We start from the raw sequence: 21,806 nt of genomic DNA, 5'->3' as shown, positions 1-21,806 counted from the left end.
TTACACAAGTATTACACTGTACATGCCTGTGTAATAGCAATATAATAAAGAGTTTACATTTCGGTTGGTAACTTGAACAGCAGGGACCAATCAATATTTTCAGTAGCCTATATTGGTATTTTGATAGCCTAATATCGTGAGGAATCGAATCCAATTTAAGTCTGCTATTCCTAAAATCCCTCGCGCAGCCAGTCGATTCTGGAGAGCAGCTGATCACCTGCAACAAGAGGGCGGACGGCACATTTTACGACTGCAACGAAAAGGATTTGAAGGGATGCATGTTTGCTTTCTCTAAGTGAAGTCGGATACAAATTTTCTAAAGGAGCACAATTAGTAAATGAGAAATTACAATCGAACATCGGCATCACGCGGTTGAGGCCAAGTTGATTAGGAACTGAGGAGAGCACAAGCAGCATTTTTTCTGCGTAATTCGCAGCAAGAATTCAGATTTGACACGGACAGCATACGGTGAGACTACGCATTATGCGTAGGAATCGATCGCAAAACATTTCCTGGATCCTATTTCGGCGTTGAGAAGGTAAATACTGTCAGTGACTACAGATGATCACAGGTCCCCCCTCCCCAACAGCACAGAGGCTATCAGGCAAATGGTAGCCGCTGTGAGTCGGGCGAAGAGCGAGAGACCAAACCCGGAGGATTTTGGACAGATGGAATAGAAAGAATGCTGCTCTCTCAAAATGCATCACAGTAGACGGATAAACTGACCAAACAAATATACAGCACACTTTCAGCGCTGATTACGACGCTGGGGTTTAAATAATATGTTTTAAACTCCGAGAACTGACAAAATGCATGTGCAAACTGATCAGCTGGATTGTTGAAATGACTTGGTCGGCGCTGACGCTGTCTGATGGCTCAAACTGCATAATAGCCAAATGGCATTTTATTTTGCGTCGACTTGACGTTTGGATCTCCAATATTGGATCAGTTGTCTAGCTAAAAGTTCGGATGAAAGTAAACAACTGGTGCAATGTTAAACTACATGGTCCGGAGCGTAATGTACTGTTCGTGCTGAAGCGTATGGGTCCTGCGTACTCAAGCTCCCGACTCCCACACAAAAAGGATTGTCTCTGTTGCGGGGGGTGCAGTGCAGTAGCTGTCACAGCTCCACATCTGGCTACTGACTGGATAGTTAACTAGCTAGCTAGCTAACTGTTTTTCTTCTTGGGAAGCTAGTGAGGTTGAATGAGTTTCTGCATCATTCGAGAGAAAGATTGCTTTGTGAAATCACCTCGGTGGTTATCGTGTTCCGAAGGGACCTGTATTTTGGACAATATCTGAGATCAATCGAACAGTTTGAAGTGATTCACGGCTGTCTTCTTAGCGAAAACACATAAGGACTTTTTGCGTAAGTCACGTATTTTTAAAGGCAAAGATAGGGTGACATTGCAGTCTCATCATATTGGATATAACGTCGCCCGACAAAAAAAAGTGAAAGTGGGCATTGTCCGTCACACGTATTAACGCAGTGGGATTTGTACGTCTGTTCGGCGTTCCCCCCCACCCTTCCCTTGGTGACGGTGATGGGTCGGAAGCGGTGTGTCGGTGCAGATTGTTCCAAGATGGCGGCCGGGTGCTGCGGGGTGAAGAAGCAGAAGCTGTCGGGATCCCCCGGGTCGGGGGGTCCTGGCGGGGTGGGGGCGGGAAACGGAGTGGCAGGGACCGGACATTGTGGATCGGACTTGGGGATTGGTTCCTCCTCGACTGTGGCGGCAGGGAACATGAATCGAGTGAACGGCCTGGGGTGTCCTGGGGGTAGTAGTAGTAGCACCAACGCGTTGTCCCCAACCCCGGGAGGCTACAACTCAACTGGCCTCTCCCCGAATCTAAGCCCGGGTTCGGGAAGTGGAGGCAGGAAGATGGTTGTTTCGGCGGAGATGTGCTGCTTCTGTTTCGACGTGCTTTATTGCCATCTGTATGGATACCAACCTCCCCGAACACCTAGGTTTACAAACGATTCCTAGTAAGTTTCGTCCTAATATTATGTTGTTAAGTAGTAGCTACTATTGCTAACGTTAATGACTGAATAAGCAATGTTATCGACTGTGTAGTAAACGTTCTTACCTAACGTTAGCCAGCAAGTTACAGCAAGCATATAACGAAACAATTGTAATGTAGTAGTGAAAATAAAAGTAAATTGGTTGAGCTGTGAAACTTTCGTAAATTAATATATTGCTGCTGCTACTTGGATAAAGTTTACTTTCACTGGGTGGTGTGGTGCTTACGTCTGCTAGCTAGCTCAACAAAGAAAACCCGTAGCTAGTTAGCATTAAAGGCTACGTTAGCTTGGTAGCCAGCAAGGGCGAGTTTAAACTTTACAGTTTAGAAAGTTTAGAAAACACCACACAATTGTTGTGTTACGGCGCGTGGTGTGTTTGTCTATTTTTTTTTTCCTGTGTTGTGAAAATGACACGGCTTGATAATAATTCCTTCATCCAAAGTCGAGATCTAGAATTTAACTAGCTGCCTTGTCTGTGTCAATCGACCATGACAGAGGACGGGTTCCCACTAGATAGGCCAGCGGCAAAGTCAAAATTGGCTGTGTCGTATAAAACCAACATTTACCTTTTTGGTCTTAGTTCAAGGTTATGGTTAGGCATACAGCTAGCAGCGTGTCTCATAAAGCCTCATTACACATTGACTTGCTAGATGTGGCAACACCAAAGATGCTATTCGATATGCAAAAAAAAATGTGAACCACATCGACGGAGTTATACCTGACAGGTATAATCGACGATACTGATCAGTGATGACACAGGGGCCTACGATTAAAATACGATCTAGCCCGTGTTTCAGACAACTATAGACATACCTATTTGATGCAAGGACTATCCGGCTGTGTGATTGACTATACCTAACTACATTGCTTGTTTACAAAAATCGTAAGGATTAATTATAGAGACCCCCTCTAGTAATTTAATAGGATATGTCATAAACCCTTAAAGTTACAGAATTGATTCAAAATGGCAGCCATATTGGTCAGGGAGAAACCCAAACCAATCTATTTGGAATGAACAGCAGAATAGGTATAGTCCTGATTTTACCTTTGCAGGAAAATAAATGTAACTGATGTGATATGTACATTGTGTAATATAATTATTGTCATGATTGTGTTTTGGGTTTATACACGTTATGGGTTTTATATGCGTTTTCTGTATAAATATCCTCTAAAAATATGTAAACAGACCATAAATGTAAAACAATATATATATAAAAAAAATATTAATTGGAAAGCTGCAAATTATATTATATGATACAATATCAGTACTTATTGCATTTACAACTTGTCTAAATCCTATCGTCAACTGATTTGACAGTGTATGGCTGTGGATTGACTACATTGTTTGAATGGAAGGTTATATTGGCAGTTAATTTGAAAAAATGTATGGAACCATTCCTCTAAAACGGTCTGGCTAGCTGACAAACATACAGTGCAGATACATTCTCCAAATGCATTTTAATTTTTTTACACTGTTTTATCACAGCACTGGTAAGCCATGGTTGCTCAACTACCTGACCAACATGGCTGACCTGATCTAATGAAGTTTCACATCCATTCTAGTATTCTTATTAGTAGCCTACCCCCATTCTAGTATTCTTATTAGTAGCCTACCCCCATTCTAGTATTCTTATTAGTAGCCTACAACCTTCGTTTTGGTTTATGATAGTGTAATTTACAGTTGTCCTAAACTCAAGTCATAACTGACATTCTTCAAGAATCCATACAGCATTGAATGTAATAACCATTAAAAAGCTGGACAGCTTCTACATATTGTTCATTTAAAGGGGGTGGTTTGTCCACAACACATTCATGACTAGAGACAATATTTTATGCAATATTTGGCCTACATTTACCAATGGCATTGTGTTAAAATCCCAATATGTCTATTTTCTGTTGGTAATGACGGTCTACACACTTAGTTAGGCATACATCATTACATCATCAGTTATTACAGCCAACCTAACAGCCAAAGTAGCTTTAGGGAGCTTTTGTCATGGTGGCCTTTCCTTGCTCACAGTAAACATTGGGATGATATTTTTAATGAGATGCCAATGTACTTTTCTCCTCTAAGGCTGTTAAAATGGTAATTGGCCATGGCACAGCTAGGTAACTGGGAAGCATTCTCTGCATACTAGTGTGCAAGACCACATTTGAACAGATAGGCGTGTCATTTACAAACCAAATATGGCTCTCAGCCACCTTTTTGTAGCATTGTTACTACCATATACATTTCACACGGACTCTGTCTATACACACAAGTATTTATTAGAAGAAAAACCCAATGGGGGGTACACACAAGTGTTAACTAGTATATTAGTGCTGCGCCTTCATTTCAAAGTAAAATCAACATCCTGTCCATTATTCTATATCAATGTAGATGTTTGAAACATTAATGGGAGGCCTGGAGACAAACTATTGATACCATTCATTTCAACATTGTTTTCTTCTTTATAGCAAATCCTGACAACATGCAGTCATTTCTTCCTTACTATATTTAACACACCATTTTTTCCAAATGTATAATAATTGCCTGCTTAAAACATACTTATGCGTCAAGGCATTTTGACATTTTTTAGGGGGACAATAACGTATGACTATCTTATAGATACAGAGTTTTACCACCTGCCTTTATCATCATGCCTTTTGGAAATGGCCAGACATTTGTTTTTGTAGATATGTCAGGGAAAGAGTGCATATTTATCTCTTTGCAATCTCCCTTTTAGTTATTTAGCAGACGCTCTTATCCAGAGCCAATTACAGGAGCAATTATGGTTAAGTGCCTTGCTCAAGGGAAATGTCGACAGGTTTTTCACCTAGTCAGCCCGGGGATTCAAACCAGCAACCTCTCAGTTACTGGCCAAACGCTCTTAACGACTAGGCTACCTGTCGCCCTGCTAGGCTACCTCACAAAAATGCATAAACCGGATCACACAAAGTATAAGCTTCCCATTTTGTTAATGTTGGATAGAGGAAGAGTAGCGGTAGAGCCATTGATTGAGAGTCGGACACTTGATTCCAGGTCTCCGTTTACACGCGCTGGGATTTCTTGACTTAGAGGTCTATGTATAGACTTACTAGTGTGAGAATCCTGGTAGCTGTTAGTTTATTGGAGGTGATTTCCCCTTGATTCCTAAGTACCAGCTCAGTGTCTAACAGTGAAACTAATTCAGCCTCACTAGACAGTTCTGTCACAAGTCGAACATCTTGTGTATGTTGGGGATACTCCGTATTCACCCAGTCTGAATCAGTGTGTTTTGTGAGTGTTACATGAAGCAGTAACCTGATAGTGCTCAGGGCCATGGTGATGATGCACTGTAATCTGTTGATCCGTTTGATGCCCACTGTCCTAGGATTTAGGGGTCAAGTGGAAGTTCTGCCTGATGTCAGAAAATGGGACCGAAAATCCAAGCAGAGTGAGGCAGATGGAAAGGGGTGGAGGAGGTTGAAAGCCCAGTTTCATTCATTGGGAATTTCCACGTGAAATAATTGATTTGATATCCAGTTCCGCTCTTTTGGGAAGATTGAAACAAAACCTGAAAAAAATGTGTTTGGCTGTTTTTCTTCAATAGAAGGCATCTCATACATTCACATTCATATGCTTGTTTGAAGTTACACATTCTTAAATAGGGAATTGATCACCCAGAGGTAGTTGTTTGCAACATGCTTGTAATGTTGGGATGTAATGCAGAGGGAAGAGATGAGTAATGCCATGACGGGTATACTAGAGGCAACAGCATACACACATGTTCAAGCCCCTCCCTGCTGTTCTGACATTAGTATGGTACTAATACAGAGAGTGCTGTCTGCAATCTCTTTCCAGCTATGAAGACAAGGAACTGAACACCGCTCTGCTTTTCTATATTTTAACACCGGTGTCATCTTTATGCTAATTTTAGATTTGGATGGCAAGGGCTTTCCCTGTGTTGAGAGACTCAGTTCCTCTCCAAGTCTACCCCCACTTGCATTAGCCTATACGTCTAAAATGGAGATGGGAGTAGTCTGATCCATCCAGGCCAGTGTATTTACCACCAGGAGGATTCACCTGATCAGCTCCAAGAGGAGGGTTGTTGCCATAACCATGGCTGTATAATATAGCTGCTCTACCAGGGCTCAAATGAACATTAAACTTACCTCAAGCCTCGTGCTCGATTTATTCTAGACTACTAGAATGTGGTAGATGAACTGGGCCTGCCAGGTTGAAACCGAGTGCCACACACAACATGGTGGTTTCTGCTTGAGGAACTGATGATGTGAGGAACATGACACCAGCCCCTCCCACACGCCATCTGATCTCTGCACACACTCCTGCCCACAACACCAGCTCCACCTGTGACCCATAAATCAGAAGCCAAAGGAGTGTAATATGTGCCTATATGCATGTGACTTATGACACTTTTTAATCTCCTGAATAATTGCCCCCTCAGTGTGAAAGCTGGGACTGGGTACTATAGTGCAATGTGTAATTGTGACTATGGTGGGCAGTGATGTCATCAGGACTGATTAGTAGTCCGTCTGCAGTGGGAAGGTGTCTGTGTGTGAACTGGGCTCCAGATGTAGCAATGCGCATTAAAACGCCCCTGCAGCCTTTTCTAGTGTTTCCACTGTTTGGGGATGGCACTTATTTGAATGGACTGATTGGTACAGAGGAGAGGATTTGAAGCACCTCCTAAAACATTTCATGCGATGACATACCCCTTCATCTGAACTAATATGTACCTGTCAAGTTCTTCCATTTGGTTCGTTCCTCGTCAAAAAGCACCAGAAAGAGGATTGACACCCACCATCTTAGATGGTTCTGAAATGGTTTCTGTTGTTAGAAACAGATCAGATTAGCGTTACTTTAACACTATTTTGCCACAGCACCATACCACTTGTTAGACATAGGGAACTGATACTGCATACTCATTGGTGTAGTGGGTTTGGTGTGGGGGGGTCCATGGGTGGTCTTTGACAATTTATTGGGATTCCTCATGTCTCAGTCATTTATAGAACAAAAAGTTTGGTCCCAATCGAATGTTGAGTACTATATTTATTAGATATTATTTAAGTCCTATAAATTAAAAGGCCAATTTAGGTGCAATCATTTAGCTTAATTTCTCACAGATCAAATAATATTTAAAAAAAAAACAATGTCGCAGGAATGCTAATCTTATATGTTTATAACTATATAAATATATATTATTTCAGACAATCTGAGATGGTGGGTGTAATGGCTTGCTGAAATGTATTTGACTTACTCACTGCTTTAAATTAGGACTGAGTGACTAACTGGGCTCAGTTAAATATGCTTTGACAAAGCTTTTTAAAAGCAGCCCTTGTTTGATGTGCTTTGCAGAGACACACTGTCTGTGTCCTCAGGGTTGGACCTCTGCAGTGCAGAACGCCTGTTCTCCGACTGGATTCCATCCCAATGTGTTTTTGTGAGTTGAGATGAAATCGTTTAGGCCTATCACACGTTGCTACCCATCCATCACCAATGATCCATTCATCCATCAGCAATGGATGGATACCAAATGGGTAGTGTTGGATCACCCTTTTACTCATGTACACTGAACAAAAATATAAACATAACATGCAACGATTTCAAAGATTTGACTGAGTTACAGGCCATATAAGGTAATGAGTCAATTGAAATAAATTCATTAGGACCTAATCTATAGATGTCACGTGACTGGGAATACAGATATGCAGGTAGGGTCGGGGATCAAAAAAACACTGCGCATCTGGTGTGACCACCATTTGCCTCATGCCATGTGACACATCTCCTTTGCATGGAGTAGATCAAGCTGTGATTGTGGCCTGTGGATTGTTGTACCACTCCTCTTCAATGGCTGTGTGAAGTTGCTGGATGTTGGTGGGAACTGGAACACACTGTCATACACGTCAATTCAGAGATTCCCAGAAATGCTCAACGGGTGACATGTCAGGCGAGTTATGCTGACCGTGGAAGAACTGGGACATTTTCAGCTTCCAGGAATTGTGTACAGATCCTTGTGACATGGGGTGTGCAATTATCATACTGAAACATTTGGTGATGGTGGCAGATGAATGGCACAACAATGTGCCTCAGGATCTCGTCACGGTATCTCTGCATTGAAATTTCCATTGATAAAATCCAATTGTGTTTGTTGTCCATAGCTTATGCCTGCCCATACAATAAACCCACCACCACGATGGGTCACGGTGTTCGCAATGTTGACATCAGTAAACCGCTTGCCCACATGTCGCCATCTGCCCGGTACAGTTGAAACCGGGATTCATCTGTGAAGCGAGCACTTTTCCAGCATGGCAGTGGCCATCGAATGTGAACAGTTGCTCCCCATCGATGAGCAAATGTTGAAGTTTCAACGCTGAACTGCAGTCAGGTCAAGACCCTGGTGAGGACGACAAAAATGAAGATGAGTTTCCCTGAGACGGTTTCTGACAGTTTATGCACAGTTTCATCAGCTGTCCGGGAGGTTGGTCTCATACGATCCGGCGGGTGAAGAAGTCTGATGTGGAGGTCCTGGACTGGTTTGGTTACACGTGGTCTTCGGCTGTGATGCCGGTTGGACATACTGCCAAATTCTTTAAAATTACATTGGAAGCGGATTATGGTAGAGAAATTAACATTCAATTCTCAGCCAACTGATCTGATGGACATTCCTGCAATCCGCATGCAAATTGCACGCTCCCTAAACTTGAGAGATGTGATATTGTGTTGTGTGACACAACTGCAAATTTTTGTGGCCTTTTATGGTCCCCAGCACAAGGTGCACCTGTGTAATGATCATGCTGTTTAATCAGCTTCTTGATATGCTACACCTGTCAAGTGCATGGATTATATTGTCAAAGGAGAAATGCCTTTTAACAGGGATTTACGCAAATTTGTGCACATAATTTGAGAGAAATAAGCTTTTGTGCATATGGACAATTTCTGTGATCTTCTATTTCATCTCATGAAACATGGGGCCAACACTTTACATGTTGCGTTGATATTTTTTGTTCAGTGTAGTTTAATCACCCTTTAACACATGTTTAATTGAAATCATTGAGAATGTGTCAGCTCTTCACTCTTCAGGCACACACAGCAGTCTGGATGGGGGCTGGTATGGTATGTGAAGATTGTGTTGGCTGTGGGTGGGTGGGGGAATGGATGATGAGTGGAATCGTCAAGGACACAGTATGGCACGTGATGCAATAGGACATCCCTTTAGTATGTGGCCAGAAGGCTGGGATTACTCTTCAGAATGGGCACACAGAACCGAGTGGGAGCTCTGCCAAAAAAGCTAGAGTAGAGGGACAGAGGAAAAATTGCCTGAATTACGCATAGCATAGTGAGCATCTAATAGGGGCCTGGGGAATATAATAATTTAATTTTGATTCTCAATGGTCAGTGGACACAAAGACAATCATGCTGCTGTGTTGTTACCTGCCTGAACGGCAAAGATGATTTTTCTTTTTTCTAGCTTTTTAAACCCAGGACACCCTCACAGTCTCCCTTTCATATCTGAAGTGCCCAATGGTCTGGTGTGCTATTTTCGTGACTCAGCCATGTTTTTTTTTTTTGAAAGATTCTCTTGTTTGCTCAGACCTCATGGTGTGATTGATTTATCAGCAGTTCATTAAGATAAATCCATGTTGACTCGCAGGAGTCTGGCTTTTGTAACGCACTGAACCCATCAACCCTGGCTGCATGTCAAAAATGTTCCCTGTCGCCCCTCCCCCCAGAACTCGTAACACTCACCATAGAATGTTTAGTTAACAGGCACAACTGGCCGCTCACTCGCAAGAGATTTATCATGGATTCTTGTCAGGAAACTGTATGATAGACAAATGTTTTTTTTTAAAGTAGAATTTCACGGTTTGGAAATGGAACCTCAGCTTTTGTCAGACCAATGGAAAACAGTCATTAAAGGTTGTCTTTCACCCCACAATGGTGACTGGGGTCACAACTGTAGCTCTTGTCAAGTGTCCCTATCTCTGCACTTGCTTTCCCATAGATTCATGTCTTGGCTCACACAGCCTCTCTCAGGCTGCTGCTCACCTTATCAGCCAGATTAAAAGCGATTCATTTTAAGTAGGGAGCTGCAGGCTGCGGCCGTCAGTCTCTTGGGTTGGGTAGGTCTCTACTGCATAGCCAGGAAGTGGCCCGCCTGACGGATGGACTGACTCACTCACTGGCTGTCTGGAGGAGCTTGTCTGTCTGAAGTCAACCTATTACAGCAGAGCTGCCCACTCGCTTCAAAAGTATGGAGTTGTCTGTCTGTCCCTTGAGAGATCACTTCTTATTAGGATCAACTGACATCAATCAAGCAAGTTTGCGATGCCTCTGTCTTACACACACACACACTCACTCAGACATACTTTTTTTCTCTCCTGTGCAGTCTTCCTCCTCTCTACAGTCTTCTTTCAGACTGTGAAGCGTTTGTCCACTGTTGTGTTATTTCCAGGCGCTTATCGAGTACTGTCTGTGCAGTCCAGAGAGTACTTGATTTGAATGTAGATTGCTCCTCAGCTATTCCTCACTCTGAACACATGTTGAGGATTAAGAATATTGTTGACATTGTTGATTAGTAAGCAACTGACTTCTCTCTCCACCTCCTTTCCTTACTCTGTCATATTCTTTCCCAAGACCGTCTTTCCTCCCTCCCCTCTGTATTGCCCCGGCTTTTAAATATACATGAAGTCATGAGCGTCAAGAAAGGCATTGATACTAAGAATAGGTACATTTTCTTTTCCTGGCCCCTTTCTTTTTGAGGTGGTCATCATGGTAGATGTATCTACCTCCACATTGTGCCCTACTGGACTGATGTAATTCTTCTTCTGGGGAAGTGAGTTTATACAATAGAGAGTGTGTTAATACTCAGCTCAGAGACGTCTCCTTAAGTATGAATGAGGCTGGAACCCTCATACGTCATCCTTCTCTGCCCAGATCAGGACTAGTTAAGCTATTTGAAAGTGGTCTATATTAACAAAGTGTATTAACCCATGCAAGTATTAGCCTTTTGTGTGGTAAAATACTTATTTAGCGACAGTAATCCTGGGGGTAATTGAGAAAAGGTGGGAGGGCTAAGAGGTGGAGCTGCTGCCATGCTTTTAGGTGATTAATTGGACACGCTAATCTGCAATATTCCCTGCATATAAGCATATTGTGTTGGTGTGTTAAACATGTACAGTTGAAGTCGGAAGTTTACATACATCTTAGCCAAATACATTCAAACTCATTTTTTCACCATTCCTGACTTTTAATCCTAGTAAAAATTCCCTGTCTTAGGTCAGTTAGTATCACCACTTTATTTTAAGAATGTGAAATGTCAGAATAATAGCAGAGAGAATGAGTTATTTCAGCTTTTATTTCATTCATCGCATTCCCAGTGGGTCAGAAGTTTACATACACTCAATTAGTATTTGGTAGCATTGCCTTTAAATTGTTTAACTTGGGTCAATTGTTTTGGGGAGCCTTCCACAAGCTTCCCACAATAAGTTGGGTGAATTTTGGCCCATTCCTCATGACAGAGCTGGTGTAACTCAGTCAGGTTTGTAGGCATCCTTGCTCGCACACAATTTTTCAGTTCTGCCCACAAATTTTCTATGGGATTGAGGTCAGGGCTTTGTGATGGCCACTCCAATACCTTGACTTTGTTGTCCTTAAGCCATTTTGCCACAACTTGGAAGTATGCTTGGGGTCATTATCCATTTGGAAGACCCATTTGCGACCAAGCATTAACTTCTTGACTGATGTCTTGAGATGTTGCTTCAATATATCCACATCATTTTCCTTCCTCACAATGCCATCTATTTTGTGGAGTGCACCAGTCCCTCCTGCAGCAAAGCACCCCCAAAACATGATGCTGCCACCTCCGTGCTTCACGACTGGGATGGTGTTCTCAGCTTGCAAGCCTCACAACATGATGCTGCCACCTCCGTGCTTCACGACTGGGATGGTGTTCTTCAGCTTGCAAGCCTCACAACATGATGCTGCCACCTCCGTGATTCACGACTGGGATGGTGTTCTTCATCTTGCAAGCCTCACAACATGATGCTGCCACCTCCGTGCTTCACTACTGGGATGGTGTTCTTCAGCTTGCAAGCGTCCCCCTTTTCCTCCAAACATAACGATGGTCATTATGTCCAAACAGTTCTATTTTTGTTTCATCAGACCAGAGGACATTTCTCCAAAAAGTACGATCTTTGTCCCCATGTGCAGTTGCAAACCGTAGTCTTACTTTTTTATGGCGGTTTTAGAGCAGTGGATTCTTCCTTGCTGAGCTGCCTTTCAGGTTATGATGTTATAGGACTCATTTTACTGTGGATATAGATACTTTTGTACCTGTTTCCTCCAGCATCTTCACAAGGTCCTTTGCTGTTGCTCTGGGAATGATTTGCACTTTTCACACCAAAGTACGTTCATCTCTAGGAGACAGAATGCGTCTCCTTCCTGAGCGGTATGACGGCTGCGTGGTCCCATGGTGTTTATACTTGTACAGATGAACGTGGTACCTTCAGACGTTTGGAAATTGCTCCCAAGGATGAACCAGACTTTTTTTTCCCTGAGGTCTTGGCTGATTCCTTTTGATTTTCCCACTGGGTTTGAAGGTAGGCCTTGAAATACATCCACAGGTACACCTCCAGTTGACTCAAATGATGTCAATTAGCCTATCAAAAGTTTCTGAAGTGTCAAAACTATAGTTTGTTAGCAAGACATTTGTGGAGTGGTTGAAAAATGATTTTTAATGACTCCAACCTAAGTGTATGTAAACTTCTGACTTCAACTGTGTGTGTTGTTTTTTGTTGGTAGAGACTAAACATAACATGTAGGCTACTAAGGGTACTTTGTCAGTTTACAGAGAACACAAAGCAGTATATCTGCTGGTGCACGAAATTCTGTGGGCACACACAACGCAAGACAAAATGTCACTGACTGCTGCCTCGCTTGATTTTAAAATGGATTTTTAGCTCAAATTGATTTTAGCTCCCAATGCGCAGTCAAACTCAAACTATGGTGCTGACTGAGTCTATATGGCCATGACAAACAGGCAGAGTAAACTGGACAGGTTGCTGCTTTGACAGAAAAGGTTAACTGTACTTTGATCCAGAGAACACCTGAATGTAAAACCAGAGAGCTATGCTATGCCTAATAGCAAACTGTAACAGAAACCTCATGTAGCAATCTTATTTTTAGTACTTGCTATACACATTGTCAATCAATATCTGTCAGTGCAATGTTAGTTGAGAAAGACCTTTGTTGTCAGTGTCACCACTAGGATTGTGAGAAATCAATTCAATTATTGTGTCCACAATTGTTTTTCTCAACCCTACAGCGCATTCAAAAAGTATTCAGACCCCTTGACTTTTTCCACATTTTGTTACGTTATAGCCTTATTCTGAAATCAAATAAGTAGTCCCCCCATCAATCTACACACTATACCCCATAATGACGAAGCAAAAACAGGATTAGACACTTTTGCTAATTTATTAAAATTCATTTAAAAAACTGAAATATCACATTTACATAAGTATTCAGACCCTTTATTCAGTACTTTGTTGAAGCACCTTTGGCTGCGATTAAAGCCTTGAGTCTTTTGGGGTATGATGCTACAAGCTTGGCACACCTGTATTTGGGGAGTTTCTCCCATTCTTCTCTGCAGATCCTCTCAAGCTCTGTCTCGTTAGTTGGGGAGTGACGCTGCACAGCTATTTTCAGGTCTCTCCAGAGATGTTCGATTGGGTTCAAGTCCGGGCTCTGGCTGGGCCACTAAAGGACATTCAGAGTCTTGTCCCGAAGCCACTCCTTGCATTGTCTTGGCTGTGTGCTTAGGTTCGTTGTCCTGTTGGAAGGTAAACCTTTGCCCCAGTCTGAGGTTCTGAGTGCTCTGAAGCAGGTTTTCATCAAGGATCTCTGTACTTTGCTCTGTTCATCTTTCCCTCGATCCTGACTAGTCTCCAAGTCCTTGCCTCTGAAAAACATTCCCACAGCATGATGCTGCCACCACCATGTTTACCGTAGGGATGGTATTGGCCAGGCGATGAGTGGTGCCTGATTTCCTCCAGACGTGATGCTTGGCATTCAGGCCAAAGAGTTCAATCTTGGTTTCATCAGACCAGATAATCTTGTTTTTCATGGTCTGAAAGTCGTTGAGGTGCCTTTTGTCAGACTCCAAGCGGGCTGTCATGTGCCTTTTACTGAGGAGTGGCTTCCGTCTGGCCACTCTACCATAATGTCCTGATTGGTGGAGTGCTGCAGAGATGGTTGTCCTTCTGGAAGGTTCTCCCATCTCCACAGAGGAGCTCTAGAACTCTGTCAGAGTGACCATCGGGTTCTTGGTCACCTCCCTATATATTGTGTGTAGATTGATGAGAAAAATAAATAATTTAATCAATTTTAGAATAAGGCTATAATGTGGAAAAAGTCAAGGGGTCTTAATACTTTCCAAACGCACTGTAAGTGAATCCTGGACCTTCAAACAATGTATTGGGCCAAGATTTTAACTGATGTTCTAACGTGTTTAACTCTAAAGGTCCTAACATTGTCTTCCCTTCTTTCTCTTACAGCCCACTGTTTGTCACATGGAAAATAGGCAGAGACAAGCGGTTGAGGGGATGTATAGGTACATTTTCTGCCATGAACCTCCACCCAGGACTCAGGGAGTACACCCTTACCAGGTACGCCACTCTCTTAACTTGATCATGCCCAGAGTTCCAAGCATGTACTGTATTCTTCTTTAGGCTGAACCACTGACATCAGTCTTTACATTGTCTGGCTTTTCCCCTAAACAAAAGTCTCCCCAGGAACCGACATTAGCGCTGGCCCGGGGCCAGTGAAAACATGTCGGACCAGTGGATCTCGTCAGTCACTGTCCTGACCGGCCCAGTAACTTTTCAGTTTATTTTTGCGTTCCATTTGAACATTTACCTGCTCTGTTGCAATCTACCATTTATGTAAAACCATTGAAGACTATACACCGAACAGTCATGGTATTTGTATTTGAGCAATATGATTGGCCGCTCATTCAAGCACCACCACACTCCCGCAATTGACATCAGTTGATACCTTAACACAGCACACACAAGCTGTCCAGAGCAAAAATATGCATTCATTCATCCATTTGTGGAGCTTATTGATTTTAGGGAAGGTGATTTACAAAAGTAAACCTTCAATAGTGAACATACTAGCAATATGCTGGCTACTGTTGATAGTCTGCACAAAAACACCTAGTATTCATCTTGGCTGGCCTACTGTAGCCATTCGATATATCGCGTTTGTCTTAAAGAGTAACTTTCAGTTAAAAAAAAATGTTTGATCGAAAACCAGATGATTGAGACATAGTTGTATAGAAATATGTGAATTCTGGTCTTTATTTTGACAGTTCGTTACAAAATGTATATATTTTTGGACTTTTATTAGTAGATCTAGCTCTTTTTGCCCCTAGCGCTTCAACTCTTACCATTGATAAAGGAACTGTAGGAACACTTATGTCATCTCAAGGGAGGGGTTCGGTATGAAATACACTCCCTTCTAGATGTGCTGGGTGGTACCACCTCAGGTCTTACTATAAAATCAGGTGACCGTGTGCCTTATTTGGCAATGGACTTGGTAAGTGGAGTGTGCCACTATATTTTGCATGACGCTTCCTTGACTAGACTACTGACGTTACACAATTTAAAAGGCAGTAAGGCACATTTCCGTCTATGACCAAATTAGAACTTTTTGCTTGGCGTTTCATAAACATCTATGCGCTTTTTTACAAAGGAACAAAACATGTAGGCTTTGAGGATTATACGTTTATATTCGTAGCTACATTCATTTTAAGAAGAAATAGATGACATTGGTGGTCATGTCAAGTCGTTGTATTTTTTCCCAACTGCTATGACCGATCGGTGGCACAGTCCTCTCGACGGTTGCAGTTCAGTGGTTGTGAATTCTAATCCCACATGGGGCAGATTATATATATTTTCTTCAAATCCTTTATATTATGCTAACCGTGCCCACTCACTTCTAATTCTGAAAAGTAAAAGCATACCTGGGAGAGGGGTCGCCCTGGTAGTAGTAGGGGTTTGGGCTTGGGTACCGTATACATCTGTGAGTTCATTTGACCATTGGGAAAAAAAAGCAACTGTGTAAATACTGTAATGCAGATCGGATTGAATTGAGCCTTTAATCTTAATTTTCAAGGTGAAGATTGCACTTTTCTTCCCAACACAATACCGCAATACCACATTTCAAAGATTTGTTTTGCACACCATGGGGAATGTGAACTTTGACCGCAAGTGGCAATACATGTCAGGAACTCGGTGCCTGACCATTGAGCTAACTGTTCAGAGCTGTATTATCAGAGATTGTCAGTGGACTTCTGGTAATTATGTTTTAGTGAGAAAGTGTTGGGATCAGGTACAACTATTTTTACTCACCCCAAAAATGAATATTTATGAGCAGTAAATTCTTCGATGGCCACTGGCACGGTTGAGTGTGCTCTTCAAGGATGAATCCCATTTTCAACTGTAGAGGGCAGATAGCGTGTATGGCGTTGTGTTAAGCGAGCGCTTTGCTCAACGTTGTAAACAGAGTGCCCCATGGTGGTGGTGGGGTTATGGTATGGGCAGGTATAAGCTACGGACAACGTTGTAAACAGAGTGCCCCATGGTGGTGGTGGGGTTATGGTATGGGCATGGTGGGGTTATGGTATGGGCAGGTATAAGCTACGGACAACGTTGTAAACAGAGTGCCCCATGGTGGCGGTGGGGTTATGGTATGGGCAGGTATAAGCTACGGACAACGTTGTAAACAGAGTGCCCCATGGTGGTGGTGGGGTTATGGTATGGGCAGGTATAAGCTACGGACAACGTTGTAAACAGAGTGCCCCATGGTGGGGTTATGGTATGGGCAGGTATAAGCTACGGACAACGTTGGTGGGGTTATGGTATGGGCAAAAGCAGAGTGCCCCATGGTGGGGTTATGGTATGGGCAGGTATAAGCTACGGACAACGTTGTAAACAGAGTGCCCCGTGGTGGCGGTGGGGTTATGGTATGGGCAGGTATAAGCTACGGACAACGTTGTAAACAGAGTGCCCCATGGTGGTGGTGGGGTTATGGTATGGGCAGGTATAAGCTACGGACAACGTTGTAAACAGAGTGCCCCGTGGTGGCGGTGGGGTTATGGTATGGGCAGGTATAAGCTACGGACAACGTTGTAAACAGAGTGCCCCGTGGTGGTGGTGGGGTTATGGTATGGGCAGGTATAAGCTACGGACAACGTTGTAAACAGAGTGCCCCATGGTGGCGGTGGGGTTATGGTATGGGCAGGTATAAGCTACGGACAACGTTGTAAACAGAGTGCCCCATGGTGGCGGTGGGGTTATGGTATGGGCAGGTATAAGCTACGGACAACGTTGTAAACAGAGTGCCCCATGGTGGCGGTGGGGTTATGGTATGGGCAGGTATAAGCTACGGACAACGTTGTAAACAGAGTGCCCCATGGTGGTGGTGGGGTTATGGTATGGGCAGGTATAAGCTACGGACAACGTTGTAAACAGAGTGCCCCATGGTGGCGGTGGGGTTATGGTATGGGCAGGTATAAGCTACGGACAACGTTGTAAACAGAGTGCCCCATGGTGGCGGTGGGGTTATGGTATGGGCAGGTATAAGCTACGGACAACGTTGTAAACAGAGTGCCCCATGGTGGTGGTGGGGTTATGGTATGGGCAGGTATAAGCTACGGACAACGTTGTAAACAGAGTGCCCCGTGGTGGCGGTGGGGTTATGGTATGGGCAGGTATAAGCTACGGACAACGTTGTAAACAGAGTGCCCCGTGGTGGTGGTGGGGTTATGGTATGGGCAGGTATAAGCTACGGACAACGTTGTAAACAGAGTGCCCCGTGGTGGCGGTGGGGTTATGGTATGGGCAGGTATAAGCTACGGACAACGTTGTAAACAGAGTGCCCCATGGTGGGGGGGTTATGGTATGGGCAGGTATAAGCTACGGACAACGTTGTAAACAGAGTGCCCCATGGTGGTGGTGGGGTTATGGTATGGGCAGGTATAAGCTGGTGGTGGTGGGGTTACGGACAACGTTGTAAACAGAGTGCCCCATGGTGGTGGTGGGGTTATGGTATGGGCAGGTATAAGCTACGGACAACGTTGTAAACAGAGTGCCCCATGGTGGTGGTGGGGTTATGGTATGGGCAGGTATAAGCTACGGACAACGTTGTAAACAGAGTGCCCCATGGTGGCGGTGGGGTTATGGTATGGGCAGGTATAAGCTACGGACAACGTTGTAAACAGAGTGCCCCATGGTGGTGGTGGGGTTATGGTATGGGCAGGTATAAGCTACGGACAACGTTGTAAACAGAGTGCCCCATGGTGGGGTTATGGTATGGGCAGGTATAAGCTACGGACAACGTTGTAAACAGAGTGCCCCATGGTGGTGGTGGGGTTATGGTATGGGCAGGTATAAGCTACGGACAACGTTGTAAACAGAGTGCCCCATGGTGGGGTTATGGTATGGGCAGGTATAAGCTACGGACAACGTTGTAAACAGAGTGCCCCATGGTGGCGGTGGGGTTATGGTATGGGCAGGTATAAGCTACGGACAACGTTGTAAACAGAGTGCCCCATGGTGGCGGTGGGGTTATGGTATGGGCAGGTATAAGCTACGGACAACGTTGTAAACAGAGTGCCCCATGGTGGTGGTGGGGTTATGGTATGGGCAGGTATAAGCTACGGACAACGTTGTAAACAGAGTGCCCCATGGTGGCGGTGGGGTTATGGTATGGGCAGGTATAAGCTACGGACAACGTTGTAAACAGAGTGCCCCATGGTGGCGGTGGGGTTATGGTATGGGCAGGTATAAGCTACGGACAACGTTGTAAACAGAGTGCCCCATGGTGGTGGTGGGGTTATGGTATGGGCAGGTATAAGCTACGGACAACGTTGTAAACAGAGTGCCCCGTGGTGGCGGTGGGGTTATGGTATGGGCAGGTATAAGCTACGGACAACGTTGTAAACAGAGTGCCCCGTGGTGGTGGTGGGGTTATGGTATGGGCAGGTATAAGCTACGGACAACGTTGTAAACAGAGTGCCCCGTGGTGGCGGTGGGGTTATGGTATGGGCAGGTATAAGCTACGGACAACGTTGTAAACAGAGTGCCCCATGGTGGGGTTATGGTATGGGCAGGTATAAGCTACGGACAACGTTGTAAACAGAGTGCCCCATGGTGGTGGTGGGGTTATGGTATGGGCAGGTATAAGCTACGGACAACGTTGTAAACAGAGTGCCCCATGGTGGTGGTGGGGTTATGGTATGGGCAGGTATAAGCTACGGACAACGTTGTAAACAGAGTGCCCCATGGTGGTGGTGGGGTTATGGTATGGGCAGGTATAAGCTACGGACAACGCTGTAAACAGAGTGCCCCATGGTGGCGGTGGGGTTATGGTATGGGCAGGTATAAGCTACGGACAACGTTGTAAACAGAGTGCCCCATGGTGGTGGTGGGGTTATGGTATGGGCAGGTATAAGCTACGGACAACGTTGTAAACAGAGTGCCCCATGGTGGCGGTGGGGTTATGGTATGGGCAGGTATAAGCTACGGACAACGTTGTAAACAGAGTGCCCCATGGTGGTGGTGGGGTTATGGTATGGGCAGGTATAAGCTACGGACAACGTTGTAAACAGAGTGCCCCATGGTGGGGTTATGGTATGGGCAGGTATAAGCTACGGACAACGTTGTAAACAGAGTGCCCCATGGTGGCGGTGGGGTTATGGTATGGGCAGGTATAAGCTACGGACAACGTTGTAAACAGAGTGCCCCATGGTGGCGGTGGGGTTATGGTATGGGCAGGTATAAGCTACGGACAACGTTGTAAACAGAGTGCCCCATGGTGGCGGTGGGGTTATGGTATGGGCAGGTATAAGCTACGGACAACGTTGTAAACAGAGTGCCCCATGGTGGCGGTGGGGTTATGGTATGGGCAGGTATAAGCTACGGACAACGTTGTAAACAGAGTGCCCCATGGTGGTGGTGGGGTTATGGTATGGGCAGGTATAAGCTACGGACAACGTTGTAAACAGAGTGCCCCATGGTGGGGTTATGGTATGGGCAGGTATAAGCTACGGACAACGTTGTAAACAGAGTGCCCCATGGTGGTGGTGGGGTTATGGTATGGGCAGGTATAAGCTACGGACAACGTTGTAAACAGAGTGCCCCATGGTGGTGGTGGGGTTATGGTATGGGCAGGTATAAGCTACGGACAACGTTGTAAACAGAGTGCCCCGTGGTGGCGGTGGGGTTATGGTATGGGCAGGTATAAGCTACGGACAACGTTGTAAACAGAGTGCCCCATGGTGGCGGTGGGGTTAAAGGTATAAGCTACGGACAACGTTGTAAACAGTGCCCCATGGTGGCGGTGGGGTTATGGTATGGGCAGGTATAAGCTACGGACAACGTTGTAAACAGAGTGCCCCATGGTGGTGGTGGGGTTATGGTATGGGCAGGTATAAGCTACGGACAACGTTGTAAACAGAGTGCCCCATGGTGGCGGTGGGGTTATGGTATGGGCAGGTATAAGCTACGGACAACGTTGTAAACAGAGTGCCCCGTGGTGGCGGTGGGGTTATGGTATGGGCAGGTATAAGCTACGGACAACGTTGTAAACAGAGTGCCCCGTGGTGGCGGTGGGGTTATGGTATGGGCAGGTATAAGCTACGGACAATGAGCACGATTGCATTTAAAAAAATTAATAAAAATAGAATCAAATTTTATGTCACGTGCCGAATACAACCTTACTGTAAAATGCTTATTTACAAGCCCTTAACCAACAATGCAGTTTTAAGAAAAATAAGAGTTAAGAAAAAGATTTGCTAAACAAAAATAAAATAAATGAGCAACAATAAAATAACAATAACGAGGCTATATACAGGGGGTACCGAGTCAATGTGCGGGTTACATGTTAGTCGAGGTAATTGAAATAATATGTACATGTAGGTAGGCGTAAAGTGACTCAATGGCAATTTTAATGCACAGAGATACCGTGACGAAATCCTGAGGCCCAATGTCGTGCCATTCAGCCTCCGCCATCACCTCATGTTTCAGCAGGATAATGCATGGCTCCATGTCACAAGGATCTGTACACAATTCCAGGAGGCTGAAAATATCACCAGTTTTTCCATGGCCTGCGTACTCATCAGACATGTCACCCATTGAGCATGTTTGGGATGCTCTGGATCAACATGTATGACAGCATGTTCCAGTTTGCCAATATCCAGCAATTTCACACAGACGTTGAAGAGGAGTGGTACAGCATTCCACAGGCCATAATCAACAGCCTGATCAACTCTGTGAAGGAGATGTCGCACTGCATGAGGCAAATGCTGGTCATGCCAGATACTGACTGGTTTTCCGATCCACGCCCCTACTTAAAAAAAAAGGTACCTGTGACCAACAGATGCATATCTGTATTCCCAGTCATGTGAAAGCCATAGATGAAGGCCGAATGTATTTATTTGAGTTGACTGTAGAATCTCAGTAAACTCTTTTGAAGTTGTTGCGTTTTATATTTTTGGGCCAGTGTGCATTACACAGCTTTTTATTACATACCATAATAACCAAATGTAGCCTATTAATAGCTGAATGCAGAGAGAATCATGGCAACCTATAGGCCCTGCATGAACCCAATGCATTTAAAAACTACACCATGTCCGGGCAAGTAGAAATTATTTTTGGGCCAGTGAGAAAAAAAAGTTACCGTTGGACCCTGCCCGCTCAGTGGAAGATAAAAGCAGAGCAGCTGGTTCTGACCCGTCAAGTA

The 21,806-nt window shown here is 44.3% G+C and overlaps 1 protein-coding gene across 1 annotated transcript in view; it reads left to right on the top strand.

The window, feature by feature from the left end:
- Positions 1-219: 219 nt before the first annotated feature.
- Positions 220-21,806, top strand: part of LOC115101306 (nuclear protein AMMECR1-like) — a 38,162-nt gene continuing 16,575 nt past the window's right edge. Inside the window, exons 1-2 of the mRNA XM_029620683.2 lie at positions 220-1,984; positions 14,558-14,668. Of these exons, the coding sequence (XP_029476543.1) occupies positions 1,545-1,984; positions 14,558-14,668 (551 nt within the window). The 5' untranslated portion in view covers positions 220-1,544. The remainder of the gene's footprint in view (positions 1,985-14,557; positions 14,669-21,806) is intronic.

The sequence above is a fragment of the Oncorhynchus nerka genome, linkage group LG19, assembly GCF_034236695.1.
Source record: "Oncorhynchus nerka isolate Pitt River linkage group LG19, Oner_Uvic_2.0, whole genome shotgun sequence".
Classification (NCBI taxonomy): domain Eukaryota; kingdom Metazoa; phylum Chordata; class Actinopteri; order Salmoniformes; family Salmonidae; genus Oncorhynchus; species Oncorhynchus nerka.
The sequence above is the reverse complement of the archived record's forward strand: the minus strand, read 5'-3'. Positions and strand labels throughout refer to the sequence as shown.